Source organism: Mytilus edulis, chromosome 10 (assembly GCF_963676685.1).
Source record: "Mytilus edulis chromosome 10, xbMytEdul2.2, whole genome shotgun sequence".
Taxonomy (NCBI): Eukaryota; Metazoa; Mollusca; class Bivalvia; order Mytilida; family Mytilidae; genus Mytilus; species Mytilus edulis.
In genome coordinates this window covers 11,505,461-11,521,277 of record NC_092353.1, presented here as the reverse complement: position 1 = coordinate 11,521,277, position 15,817 = coordinate 11,505,461, and the positions used below count along the sequence as shown (strand labels likewise).

General features: G+C 32.1%; 2 protein-coding genes across 6 annotated transcripts in view; both read right to left on the bottom strand.

Annotated features, from left to right (window-relative positions):
* The window catches only part of LOC139493400 (toll-like receptor 4), a 111,215-nt gene that overhangs the window by 78,246 nt on the left and 17,152 nt on the right, over positions 1-15,817 (bottom strand). The window contains exon 2 of one of the 5 annotated variants that reach the window (XM_071281777.1): positions 10,601-14,058. The exons of the other annotated variants lie outside the window; for them this stretch is intronic. Within the exon in view, the coding sequence (XP_071137878.1) occupies positions 11,660-14,058 (2,399 nt within the window). The 3' untranslated portion in view covers positions 10,601-11,659. Of the gene's footprint in view, positions 1-10,600; positions 14,059-15,817 lie in introns of those variants that run through there. 5 annotated transcript variants of the gene reach the window in all.
* LOC139493401 (toll-like receptor 4) lies at positions 676-7,823 on the bottom strand. The gene is made up of 2 exons (XM_071281779.1): positions 7,553-7,823; positions 676-4,068 (listed from the first exon to the last, which is right to left on the bottom strand). The coding sequence occupies exon 2, from the start codon at positions 2,670-2,672 to the stop codon at positions 1,662-1,664; it is 1,011 nt and encodes a 336-aa protein (XP_071137880.1). The 5' UTR covers positions 2,673-4,068; positions 7,553-7,823; the 3' UTR covers positions 676-1,661.

Genomic DNA, 15,817 nt, shown 5'->3' with positions numbered 1-15,817 from the left:
CTGTATACTTTGAACATACATATACTACGAATAAAGTGTATTTTCAGAATTTTATCTGCTATCATTTTCAAGTTAACTATCCACGGCGATCACAGAGTTTATTAAATATAGAGGGTCTGTATACTATATCAATGACCACCATGGATCGATTAGTAAACTTTGAATTGAAAGTAAATACACTTTATTTATATAGTAATGAATGTTCATAATATACAGATAAGCGCTAAAATTATTCATGTGAACTTTTGATACCTTTTCTGAAATTCTCCAGTCGTTAAATCTTTTACAAAATTCATTAATTACAAAACAAAAGAAGATGTGGTATTATTGCCATGTTGCTACAACTCTCCACAAGAGACCAAAATGACACAGAAATTAAGAACTATAGGTCACCGTACGGCCTTCAACAAAGAGCAAAAAAACAAAAAAACTAAATTGTCCAAATACTCATATGGTCCGGAACAAAGAAACTGATGTGATGAACATCGATTCAACGTTACTGTAACAATCTTCGATACTAATACATTTAAATGCCAAACTTAAAATAGTTCCATAAAACCCCATCCGTAAACACCCCAAAAACCTTTATAATGCCTTTTGAACCTAACATCAAACAGTAAGTAATGTTGTTGCAATGTATAAATCTAGTTAAACTAAATCTCATCTACACACATATATTTCAGAAGTCTAACCAACCATGCTTTATTTTGTGGGCAATATTTTAACATATGTATATATATAAGTTGAATAGCCAGAGCATGTGTTTACATGTATTAGTGTTAATAACATACTTAGACACACACAAAATTACTTTTATGCATTGAAACGTTAGAAACTGTCATAATATTTAATCAACGTATAATGGATAACAAACAATTTTATACAACATTACATTTCTAAAAATTGTGAACATTGTTCTCCAGTTTCTAGCGTCTACAATGGTAGAATCCTACAAGCAATCTTAAACTGAACATTTTGTAATAACGAATGAGTTGCTCTAAAAAAAGCATAAGGTAACAAGTAATCATATTAATATGCACATTTAAATACCATTTCCATTTATTACGGGAAGATAAAACAAGAACTGCCAATGACATACTTTAAAACCACTTATCAATTAAGCATAGCATACGCTATTATTAGTTTGTCCTTACATTATGCTGTACTTATTTAGATATAAGAAGATCTGGTATGATTGTCAATGAGACAATTATCAATCCATATTTACCTATATATGTTCAGTTAGCTTTGATACATCTCTGATACTAATATTCACAAATGACAAACGACAATCAAACAAATATTAAAACTCATGTTTCTGCGATATCAATCACGAGACCAATTATGATAAAATTTTGACCGTTCAAAAAACAGACAAGATTTATAGCACAATTAATATAAATACAACATTGAAAGACGCTAAAGAGCATTCAAGTAAACTGTAAGACAACATCTAAACCGTGTGATAAACTTCAAAGTAGAATTTTGAATACAACTACATCTATAAACAAGTTTAAGCCTGCGTTTGTCCACTTTCCGCTCTCTCTTGTATTACTGTTTTTATCACATCTATATAAACAGAATTTGCTACTCACCAAAGAAATGTTTCGCAATTTTTATATAAGTATTGTTAGGAAATGACGAAAAACACTCTATACAACTTAATTTCTAGAAAACAGTAAAGTACTTTCTTCCTTCTTTTTCAGAGACATTTTAATCTTTTCATAAAATATTTCCTCCGTATTGTATGGCAGGTTGTCATCGTTTGGCCATTGGATACATGTAATTTTAGACCACATTCTCTTTAATATTTCCGGCATATCTGTTATCTTTATCTCATCCTTTACAACAACAATCACCATGTCTTCTCTTCCCTTCTGAAAAGCATGCATACGGGTCATTTCCATTTCATACGAACCCCAAGTACTCTTTAGAAAATTACGAGTTATAATAAATATAACCTTTCTACTGGAATCGATTGCATTGATCACATTTTCTGCTATACTGTTACCAGCAATAAAGTCCTTGGCGTCCAGACAAAGTTCTAGGCCCGTGCTATTTACCATATCATAGAAATCTTTAACAGATTCTGAATCTGCATGACTGTATGATATAAAAGCATCATAAGCATACTGCTGCCTCAATTCTTTGTAATTTCTCATTTTCATTTTAAATCGCAATACAAAGTACTCAACAGCATATTTATATCGAAAGAATACGACGGTTAATATCATGGCAAGTATGATGATGGAGGTTATAGACACGGCAAACGGCAACCAGAATTTCATTTTGCAGGAAATCTCAAATGTCTTAAGGTTGGAAATAACTTCAGACATAAACCTTCTAGAAGCCTTTTCAGTTACACATGTCAGATCTAAGAAATCCGGTACTCGTTTGGATTGACCTAAAAACTTTAAAAACTGTAATGTCTTACAGGAACATTGAAAGGGATTTCCTTTCAGGAATATGTCAACTTCTCTGAGCTTTTCAATTTGTTTAATGTCTTTGTTTTTGAGATGTGTTATACTGTTAAATGTCAAATCAATTATTTTTAATGTTTTGATGCTTGCATGAAATTTAGGAAATATTGTGAGGTTGTTATACGACATGTTAACTGATAATAACTGCTGAAACCGCCGCACAAATAGTCCATCTGGTATACTGTTTATCATATTGGACGAAAGATTAATATCTTGCAATCTCAGATTCTTACTTAAAAAAGACCCAGCTCCAGCAGTGTTGACAAATCCAGGGCCTAGACGTGACCCAATTGCTTTCAACGCTTTCAAATTTGGAAAACCATATATAATTTAAATGACAGCCTTTTGCATGTCCATCCAGACATATCAAAATACTCTACATGTATAGTTCCTGTAAAGCCACCTTTACAAGACCAGATGACATTGTTCCTCAAGCTTAACACACGAAGAATATGACCGTTTATAATTTCAACATTAGTCATATCGGTCGCAATGTTGTCTTCTATATACAGCTCTTTAAGAGTTTTTGGCAACATGAATTTAAATGTATAAAATCTTGATGGTGGCGAGCGTTTACTTCTCGAACGACGCCAATTACTTATATATTTAAAAACTTTCAAATTTTTAAAGTTCTGAATAAGTGAAATGAAAGTACCTCCTTCGTCCATGATAGAATTATCGGAAATTTCCAGGTACTCAAGACATGTACTTCGAACAGAAAATACTTGCAGCGCATATATAGATATGTGTCTAATATATAAGTCACTCAAAGTTAGTCGTTTCAAAGAAATTGACCATAAATACTTCATTCTCCGGTGATTTAAATTAAACCCATTATCAAATCTGCTGATCCTTATTTTAATATTTGTCATGTTTCTTCCATGGAAAACTCCAAAAGATTTGTATACTTGGTCTATTGGATTTTTAGGTAAATCACTACCTATCGAAAGTTTTAATGAATCTAATTTATGAAAATGTTCGAAAAAATATTCCGATATGAACGGCACAATATCTATGGACAGAGACATTATTGACATCACGTTAACATGAGCGAACATTGCCTTGTTGAATAGGACTTTTGCTGACCTAGCGTAAATTCATTAATCTGTCAACTTACCTAACGTACCCCATTCACTGGGAAATTTGAAACATGGATATATGTCAAACGAAAATTTCCTCAATGACATGATTTTTAACATGTCTACTATTTTTGTTATTTTATTATCTTGTAAGTATTGTAGTTTATTGCCGTCAATTGACAACTCTTGCAAACCATTCAGTCTGTCGAACATGTCGTCGGGAAATAATTTTATAAAATTGGATCTGAGATGTAGACTCCGTAGACGATTTAACCCATGAAAAGCATTTATCTCGATTAACTGTATACCATTTCTTTCCAAATTAAGGTCGGTGAGGTATCGCAAAGACTGAAAGGTAAAGCCTTTGACTATTTTGATGCTGTTTCTACTTAAGTTCAGATTAGTCGCAATTACTGGTAGGTGCCTGGGTATTGTGGTGAAAGCTAAATTGCAACAATCAACAATGGTGTTTTGAACGTTGCATTTCGTTTCATTGCTATTACCTTTAGCTGCAAAAATATAAGTATTGATATAATTTTTGATGTAAATACTAGACAAATAAAAGATCTTTACAAACCTTATTATAATTACAGTTCATCAAAATCCTTCAGATAAACCAAAAAGAACATTAAATTTTGTAACAACTCTTTTCGTATTGGTTAACGCGGCACTACCTGTCAAATACTTGCTCATTGATTTGATTCAAAATCTCGTATTTGATTCATAATCCGGTAAAATATTTATTCAAGTTATAAAACCCTTGAAATAAACAATTTGAAGGGTATAGGCTCGCTAATGCGTAGCTTCACTTTGTGTGTAATTTAATCGTGACGGCCTTGGCTTACAAATATGTCGTAAGTATCGTTATTACCTGTATAAGAATGATTTTTTGTGGATCGACTCAGTCAATGAAATGACTTACATTTGTTTCCCATTTCAATGTTAACATCCTTCCCTATAAATAACCTAGCATGACCAATGATTGAGTTAACCATCTCTAGCTAAGGGGTTATATTTTAGTTCACATGAATACGGATTCAATGAGGTCGAATTATTCATTCACAAGTAAATAGATCATTCTGAATGTTTTACTTAATTTGAATAAATTGAATCATACTGGTATAACAGAGGGATGAAAGATACCAAAAGGACAGTCAAACTCATAAATCTAAAATAAACTGACAACGCCATGGCTTAAAATAAAATAAAAAGACACACAGACAAACAATAGTACACATGACACAAGATATAAAAATAAAAGAATAAGCAACACGAACCCCACCAAAAACTAGGGATGATCTCAGGTGCTCCGGAAGGATAAGCAGATCATGCTCCATATGTGGCACCCGTCTTGTGGCTTATGTGATAACAAATCCAGTAGATAGTCTAATTCGGTAGATCACATTCATGAAAGGAAAGGGGACTGTAGTAACGACGTAAGGAAATATCCGATATAATTTGTGTAACGGTTATTCCATAACGGTCCACCAACTCGTGATGGCGTCCGTAAAATTTACGAAGGGTTGATTTCAACTTCCCCATTTGGAACTCTTGGTTTAATAGCTTCCTTTGAGCAGCAACCCTCTATCCAGAAAATCATGATAAGAAATGCAAGCACTGGAATATTGTATCAATTGGGAGATATATATAATTAAAGGTAACAGTAGTATACCAATGTTCAAAACTCATAAATCCATGGACAAAAAACAAAATCGGGTTAACTAACTAAAACCGAGGAAAACGCATTAAATATAAGAGAACAACGACACAATACTAAAATGTAACACACACAGAAACGGACCAAGCATCAGACAAAATCCCACGAGAATAACAAATATAACATCAAAACCAAATGCATGAATTTGGGATAGACAAGTACCATGACACGTCATATCGCAATGTGAAATTACACTCAAAAATAAGAGAAAACAAACGACGCAACGTTAAAATGTAACATACACAGAAACGAACAATAATATAACAATGGCCATATTCCTGACTGTGTACAGGACATTTTTAAAGGAAAAAATGGTGGGTTGAACCTGGTGTTGTGGCATGCCAAACCTCGCACTTTAAAGGGTATGTTAAATATAACATTGACATGACAACATAATATTACAGGACTACAAAACAAATAAATAGGAGAACGTATTAAACAAAGAAACACATGATTAATGGATAACAAAAAACATCAGGTTTAAAATTCAATACGCAAAAAACGCGCCTCGTCCACATAAGACTCATCAGTGACGCCCAGATATAAAAGATCGAAAGTGAAAAAAAGTACAAAGTTGTACAGCACTGAAGATCAAAAGTTGAAAAAGGTTGTGTCAAATACGGCTATGTGTTTATGCTTCGGATAAGAACATCCTTATTATTTAGAACAATTAATGCTATTGCAAACAGTAAATGTTATCAAATGAATATAACAGATATACATAATGAAACTGAAGTATTAACTCATTACAGAAAACAAACACGAATACATAATGCAAAGACTAACACAGAATAGACACACCCGACTCAGTCCAGGCCTCAACGCAGTAAAAAATGACGTCACATACGATGGCGAAAAGGCACAAAAAATACGTCACATTTGAATTTATGAAATTTCTGAAACAGCAGAAAAATGACGTCGCATATGAAAAACTATATCTCAAAAGTAACATAGAATTAGGATTGATTAATGATTATAATAGAACTAAATACTGATATTGCATTTAAACACAATGCATATTCCAATACTTATTAATAGCAATTAACTATAGTATATATATGTCCAGTTTGTTATGAATCCAACTTGAAACGTAAATTATCGTACAGATTACGTTGACCAAAATTAAATCTAATAAATGAAGGCGGTGATTAATTTTTCTTTCCATAACACATAAATATAATAGAAAAGACGTCAACACATTTGACAAAATCCGATGAGAATCACAAATATAACATTAAACATTTAAACTAAATACATGAATTTGGGATAGACAAGTACCGTAACACGTCTTATAGTAATGCGAATTTACACTCAGCAAAACAGTCACAATCGGGAATAAGTCACGTTTGGTAATAAAAGATTAGACGACATTATGACAAACCACAATCTACCATGTCCCGTTTGCAGGTGCTGCTGGAATGTTGCTACTTAGAAATGGAAAGTTCACAATTGGAAAGCTGAAATCATCTCTTTTGTCGTAAAGATTTGTTTTCAACAGATTATCATTGTAAATATCTAGTTGTAAGTTAAGATATGAGGCCGACTTAACTGTATTTGTAGTTTCCTTAATCTTAAGTTCGATGGGATAGATGCGTTCAACATAGTCACCAAGTTTTGAATTATTTAGTGAAAGAACCTCATCTATATAGCGGAATGTAGAGTAAGAGGATATTGCTAACTTCTTATCTTTCTTCCAAAGAAGATCATGTCTGAAGTCTTTTATTAATGATTGAAACAAAAATAAATCATTCTTAATTTTTCTTTTACATATCTAATAGCTAGTGCTCCTTTAAGAATTCAAAACTTATGATATGGACCAATGTAGAACATAACACATTTGTAAATTTTCAATCTATAATAGTATATATCGTAAAACAAAAACTGCTAGCTCCTGTTTGTAAGTCACATATAAAAACCGCTTAAATAAATACAAATATATTTAACCGTACAAAATGCAAAGACAATACCAAACATTGCGTAATCAACAAACACAGACAAATTGTGTTAATTTGATCATCAAACATGACGATAAACGTGTAAGTGTAAGTGTTTTGTAAACTATTGAAGACATCGCATATATCAGTTGAAATGTACATGGTCTAAACCTTAAACAGTCATCAATGATCTACTGAATATCCACTGGAAATATGTTGAAGGCCGTACTTTAACCTATAATGGTTTACCTTTTAAATTGTTATTTGTATGGAGAGTTGTCTCATTGGCACTCACACCACATCTTCCTATATCTAATAAATAAAATAAATGAATTAATTTACCTTCTTTTAAGGCTGTTACGATCCAAAGAAGTATAATATTAATAATGTTCATGATTCTTTAATCTAAATGATTGAGAGAAAATTTAAGTGAGCAGATACTAGTATCAGTGTTTTGTATGCAGACCAATGTATGTCCCATGCCTATCAACTTCTCTGTGTATAGTACTATTCTAATATAATTAGATAGTGTTTACCTTGATTTTCTTTTAAGTTCAAAAGGACACCATGCATGTATTGTTCACCGTCTTTGAAAGTATTACGTTCAATAATGTTTTTTTTTTGTTATTTCATTGTACATGTTAAATTGCACAGTAATTCGTCCGTTTCCTCATACCAAACTCTTTCTTTTTAAAAGACAAACAAATCTGTTTATACATTGCTTATTTGTATTCTGCTTATCAAACCTAAGATGGTGAAACACATTTCCCTCCCTCCCAAAAAAAAAAAAAAAATCTGCTAAACAAATGATATATACGAAATAGACCGGAGTTGTAGTACTATTGCCAATGACACAACTGTAAGCCATAGATCAAATAAAGTAACTGTGAGCAGTTTTTATCATTTGTTATATATCTAAAGGAAAAGATAAGGCATTTACCAGTTTAGTCTGTCCAATCAGTTTAGCCATACAATAATTACTTTATACTCACATAAAAATTAATTTGTGCTTTTTGTAATTTCATATGGGTGTTAAAGCGTTGATCGAAGTACATTTTGTATGATTTTCAAAGAAACAACTATCCATCAAAGTTCAAATAATGTGGATGTCAATAATTAAAGGCATCCGTACAACCTTCAACAATTAGAGAAAAAACCAAGTCTTAAAGTCGGCTGTAACATACAGATGTCATGTTAACCTAGCCATAAAACCAGGTTAAATCAACCATTTCTACATGCGGAAATACATTTAATAAAAAATGCAAGTCAGGAATATGACAGTTAATTTCCATTCGTTTGATGTGTTTGTGCTTTTGACTCATTGTCATTTGATTAGGGACCCATCGATTTGACTTTTCCTTTTTTGAGTTCAGTGGCTTCGTGATTTTTCTTTACACTCCGACATGAACATTATCAAAAAGTTCAATTGCGAAATTTAAGGAGTTTTATTGTGTCCTTCCTTGTATTTATAATGATTACCCCAATTGCATTTAATTGATTTACATTACAATGAGTTTTTTTCTCTTATTTAATCTTCCGAATTCATACGAAGTTGTATCGTATGACTGGATTATAATCGAAACCTTCAACATGAAGTTGATTTTATTTTCATTTTTTTTTATTTAAAGAACGGTAAAACCCTTTGATAAATATCATGTTCTTTGTTTCGTTAGAATTTCAACTAGATCTTCCATCTCTGTATTGGATACCTAAACTGCAAAGTGTCTTTACAAACAAGAATATATTGCTTGGTCTTCCATCTCTATCTCTATATTGGATACCTAAACGGCAAAAGTGTCTTTACAAACAACAGTATATTGCTTGGTCTTCCATCTCTATCTCTATATTGGATACCTAAACGGCAAAAGTGTCTTTACAAACAACAGTATATTGCTTGGTATTCCATCTCTTTATTGGATACCTAAACTGCAAAAGTGTCTTTACAAACAACAGTATATTGCTTGGTCTTCCATCTTTATATTGGTTACCTAAACGGTAAAAGTGTCTTTACAAACAACAGTATATCGCTTGGTCTTCCACGAAACCTCTTTCTAAATTATTATCGTCAATTTTATCAGCAAGCAAAACAGGTATTAAAATTCCTTGTGGAACTAATTAAATTAGTTGGTGTGCACCAGATGAGGATAATCAAAAAAAATTTAAATCTTTTAGAGTAAATGCGTTCTCAGAATGCTCTTTCATCTTGCAATAGTATTAAAACATGTGACGTTTCTACACTTTGCAAATATTTCCCATTCCAAACGTTATGTAAAATTGAACGAGTTGGTTCTGCTTTGTTTTATAAAAACAATAGCCAAAATATATACAACTATCTTGTTTGTTCTACTTTGTAAATCATCACTCTAACTCAAATAAACAAATTCTCTGAATCTGTCATTAAACAGATGATTCATTTCTTGATTAACAACATATTTGTTACGTTTGGAGGACGTGGTTTTGAACACACAATTGCCATTCGAATAGAAACAAACTGTTCCCCTATTTTTGCCGACTTCTTCTTTGTATGCGACTGACTTCTTTCAAGAACTGGGTAGGAAGGAAGAATCATTAACCTTACTTTCTGCTTTAATTTGTTGACTACGTTGAACTCATCTACGCCATCAAACTTGATACAAAGAATACAACAGATACAGTTAAATATGCCTCATGTCTTGACTTACATCTGGTATTTGAGTATGTGCGTAGGTTGAAAACAAAATTTTATGACAAGACATTATTTATTTTTCAATTGTTGCATTTCTATATAGCAACAATTCATTAACGCCTGCATATATATGGAGTCGAAACGATATTCAAGGGTTTGTATTTCCCATCATGATTCCTTGATAGAGGATTTAAGCTTTTAAACCAATAGTTGCAAAAGATCAAGTTAAAATCATTAAGTTTTAGGAAGATTTGGTACACTGTTGTGGAATATCCTTTCAACATATACTAGCGGATATGTTCTTAATGTATTAACTACTGATCCTGTTTCCATGAGCAACACGTCTGGTTCCTCCTACGGAATAGCAGTTCATACCCTTTCAGAGCACATGAGATCAATCCCAGCTGTTTGTGGGCTCGTGTTTCTGAGTCTTTAGTTTTCTACGTTTTGTTTTGTTTTCTATTGTTTGTCCATCGGTCTTATTTATTTTTAACTATGGCGTTGTCAGTGAATTTTTGACCTTTGAGTTTTAATGTCATAAAATAATCTTTCGTCCATTTTTCCTTGGTTAAATAATTCTAAATGGTGCAAACAAATTAACTGAATATATTCAAACTTCTTGTTTTAAATGCTAAATTGTAAAACAGCCAACAATAGCATTTTTTTTTTTAGATTTGATAATAAGTATTTAGATGTAACTTTAGGCATTATTTCCAAATGATAAGTTCTTTTAAATAGTTTTATTTTTTATGATATAACATGTGAATTTACATAACATGGTCTTAAACGCAAACACATATTCGGGTAAAAAGCTAAAACCGAGGGAAACACGTCCAATAAAAGAGGGAAAAAACCGGAACAACTAAAACATTGAGCTACAACAAAAATAAACGCTAAAATACATAGAAACTGACTATAGATAACAACTGCCATGTTTTACATTTTAAAGATACATGGTTGGTTGCACCTAGTTGTTTTGTTAACTCTCGCGTACATATCAATGTTAAACATATCGGTTAATTGACACACTACGTAACAGGAATGCGGTATAAACAAGAGAACTTAGCACATAAGTACATAACTGAATAATATAACAGTACATTATTACATGTGTACCGCAGAATAACAGCGGACACATTCAAATGAATTTACAACAGCACACCAGGTTTCGATAATCGATAGGAATGTTTATCTTATATGCGTCGCGGACTGGTTAGCTAATTTGCATAAGAAGTTCACTCACTAAAAACAGGATACAAATTCGATTGTTCTCTCTGTGTACTTTGGTTTCCTCCACGATTAGAAACTGACCGACACTAAATAATCAATAAAACTAAACAATGCGTTTAACACCATCAATCAATCAAGCATATGTTTGATACATATCTGATTCTGATATACATTAATAGCAAACAACAATAAAACAAATATATTCTGTGAGTACAACACGTGTTTCTGCAATATCAACCACAAGAACAATCACAACTAAAAGTTTGACCGTGCAAAAAATATAAAAATGATTTATAACACAATCAAAAGGAAAACAAGTATGTGATACGCTTACAAGCATAAGAGAAAATGGTCAGGCTACATATATAACCGTTACGTAACAGTTGTATTAAGAATAAGACCACATTTATATACAAATCATAGCCTGAGGATATGCTCTCCTCCTGCTTTTCCTTGTGTCATGGTTCTTATCACATCTATAAAAACATATCATTTCTACCAACCAACGATTTTTTTCTTAATTTGATAATTGTTCTGAAATGATGGCAAACTTTTTATACGGCTGAATTTCTGGAATATAGCAAAGTAGTTTCTTCCTTTATTTTCAGAGACATTTTCATCTTTTCATAAAATATTTCCTCCGTATTGTATGGCAGGTTGTCATTGTTTGGCCATTGGATACATGTAATTTTAAACCACATATTCTTCATTGTTTCCGGCATATCTGTTACCTTGATATTATCCCTTACGACAACAATCACCATGTCTTCTCTTCCCTTCTGAAAAGCATGCATACGGGTCATTTCCATTTCATACGATCCCCAAGTACTCTTTAAGAAATTATCAGTTATAACGAATATAACCTTTCTACTTGAATCGATTGCATTGACCACATTTTCTGCTATACCGTAACCAGCAATAAAGTCTTTGGCGTCCAGACATAATTCGAATCCCATACTCTTTAAATTGTCATGGAAATCTTTAACCCATTCCGAATCAGTATGACTGTATGATATAAAAGCATCATACGTATACTCTTGTCTGAATTCTTTGTACTTTTTCATTTTCATTTTGAATCTCAATAAAAAGTACTCCAAAGCATATTTATATCGAAAAATTATAACGGTTGTTATTGTGGCAATTATGACAATGGAGGTTATAAATATAGCAAACGCCAACCAGATTTTTGTTTTGCATGAAATCTCAAATGTCTTTAGGTTGGAAATAACCTCAGACATAAATCTACGGGAAGCCTTATCAGTTACACAGGTGAGATGCAAGATATCCTGTACTTGGTTTGTCTCACTTAACCATTTTAAAAACTGCAATGTTTTACAGGAACATTGAAAGGGATTACCTCTCAGGAGTATACCGACTCCTCCAAGGTTTTCAATTTGTTCAATGTCTTCATCATTGAAGTGTGTAATACCGTTAAAAGTCATATCAATTTTTTTTAGTGCTTGAATACTTGCATGAAATTTAGGAAATATTGTGAGATTGTTATACGACATGTTTACTGATGATAACTGCTCAAACGGGTGCAAAAATAATCCATTTGGTATACTGTTTATCCTATTAGATGAAAAATTAATATCTTGCAATTTCAGATTCTTACTCAAGAAAGACCCAGCTCGAGCAATGTTTGCAAATCCTTTTCCTAGTGACCCACTGGCCTTCAATGTCTGCAAATTTGGGAAACCATATAACAAGTCGATTGACAGTTTTTCGCATGACCATCCAGACATATCAAAATACTCTACATTTATAACTCCTGAGAAACTACCTTCGCATGACCAGAATTTACAGTTCTTGAAGCTCAACACGCGTAAATTATGACCGTTCATCAATTTAATATCAACCAAATCGTCATCTATGTTATCTTCTATATACAACTCTTCAAGAGTTTGTGGTAATGTGACACTAAATAATATTGATGCTTGTGAGCGTTTACCTCTCGAATGATGCTTATTACCAATACTTTTCAAAACTTTTAAATTTTCAAAGTTCTGCACAAAGGTAAACAAAGAACCCCCTTGGTCCAATAAAAGATTTTTAGAAATCTCTAAGTACTCAAGACAAGTGCTTCGAACCGAAAATACTTGCATCGCATATAAGGATATTTCTTTAATATATAAATCATGCAATGTTAGTCGTTTCAAGCATATTGAACATAAATATTTCAATCTGTTCCAGTTTAGAATAAACCCGTTATCAAATCTACTGTATGCAATTTCAATATTTGTCATATTCCTACTTTTAAATACCCCAAAAGATTTGAATACTTGATCAATTGGATTTGTAGGTAAATCGTGACCTAGCCATAATGATAATGAATCTAATTTAGGAAAGTGTTCAAAAAAATCCTCCGATATGGACGGCACCTTCTCCAAGTGCAAAAAAGTTATTGGTATTTTTTTAATGTGAGTGAACATCTCCTTGTTGAATTTCACTTTTGCCGATCTAGCAAAAATCTCCAAGTGAGTCAAATTACTTAATGTTGACCATTTGCTGGGAAACTTGAAATCTGGATATATATCAAAATAAAGGCTCCTTAGTGATGACATCTTGGACGTCTCCGTCATTTGTTCATCCTGATTATATTGTAGTTTATTGTGATCAATCCAAAGATGCTGCAAACAAATCAGGTTTTCAAACATTCCAATTGGTAACACTTGTAAGAAATTGTGATCCAGGTGTAAACTTTGTAAGCTATGCAACCCATGTAAAGCATTCTTGTTAATAGATTGTATCAAATTAGAACTAAGATCAAGTTCAGTTAGATTTTTAAAATACTGAAATGTAAAACCAAGAACTATTTGTATGCTGTTTCTACTTAAATTGATGCTAGTTGCGTAAACTGGTAGGTTACTAGGTACTATGGTCATATTCAAATGTCTGCAATCAACCATTTTATTTTGCACGTTGCATTTCGTCTCCGTACTGTAACATTTAACTGCAAAAAATGATATTTATGTGCAGATTATAATTCACATGATAGTTCAACAACATAATTTACATCAGCAAACAATACTATAAACATCTTTCGATTTGGTCAAGTGGTAGAGGTCGTTGTAAGCAATCTTGGTCAGTGGTTGTCGTCTGGTTATGTGATTCATTAGTGTTTCTTGTTTCTAGTTTTTACATAGATACAGTAAGACCGTTGATTTTCCCGTTTGAATGTTTAACACTAGTAGTTTTTTTTTGGGCCCTTTATACCTTGTTGTTCGGTGTGAGCCATGGCTCCATGTTGAAGACCGTAACTTGACCTATAATGGTTTACTTTTATAAATTGTTACTTTGATGGAGAGTTCTCTCATTGAAACTCAAACCTCATCTTCCTATATCAATGTATCTTCAAACGCGTGTTGCTAAGTATTTGTCCGATAATTACCATTGTATTAGTAATATTTTAAAATACATGCTATAGAAAAAGGATTTTGTTACTCTCTTTTATCTGTTTCTTAGAAATTATAAACTATTAAAACAATCTGATTGCAACACTTTAATTCAGAAGATTACTTGATAGCATATATGTTGGTTACGTTTGGCCGACTAGTCTCTTTAACAAGTTTCGAATTGCATACTGTTTTTTTATACTTTGCGACTTTTATATTTTGCTATAGGTACATGTACACCAAGCGTCTGTTATCAAATACTCATATTTATTAAAGAATTTAGTAAAAGTTTATTAAATGTATGACCCGCATTCCCTGACTTAATGATTTGCTAGTGATGTAGCGATTACGTTTGTTAAAATCTATGATTTCACTACTTCTACACAAAAGGACAAAACGAACAAAAATAAACACTGCAAGAAGAAATAAAAGGAATATCGCCGTCTACAAAAAAGAAAAATTAAAATAACAGAACAAAAATCGTCTCTTTTTCCTAAATTTTCATATGGAGTCGTTTCTTACATATTGAAATGTCTAAATCAATACAGGAAAGAACTGCTATTTGTGTTTTATTTATTTAACGAACGTTCCTTGGGGTAAATTTCGGAAGTATATTTAGAGAACTCTGGATTATCTAACGAACAAATGTCATCAACATAACGATAGATATTGTTGAATGTATATACCAAATGTAACAATGACCTGTTTCTATTAATTTTTACAGAAACTGAGATTCATAGCAATACAAGAATAAATATGCTATCAGAGGGCCACATTTACTGCCCATAGAAATACATACTACCATTAGATACACTTTATCGTCGAAAGATACATATATATTGTCCTGGAGAAACATTAAAGCTTCAATCGTTATTTTCAAATTTCCAGCAAGTGTATCTACTTATATTAAGACATCATTATGTCAAATGACTTTTTACCATTTTCTGATACTCACCAATTGTGTACATACTGTTACATTGTTTTAACAGGTAATACACGATTCTAAAATGTTTCAAAGTCCAGAACATCCCATTCGGATTGGATGTATATTCAACTGTGCCCCCTTTATCTTTTTATAGTTAAATCGTACCAAGCAAGAACAAGGAAATCATTTCATATTAAAAATAAGTGTCACAACAAACATGGTATTGTCCCATAAGACAAAGCATGATATGCTTTAAAGATAACACATATTTATTCCCAATGTATAAAGAAAGAACTAGGAATTCAAAGCGAGAGTGAAAATCTAGCTTATACCGCCACATTATTTCATATGTCACAAATATATCCTTGAGTTTTCTGTCTTTGTGTATTTAA

Coding starts and splice junctions, on each gene's coding strand:
- LOC139493401 (XM_071281779.1), bottom strand. CDS start 2,672: ATGATAAACAGTATACCAGATGGACTATTTGTGCGGCGGTTTCAGCAG.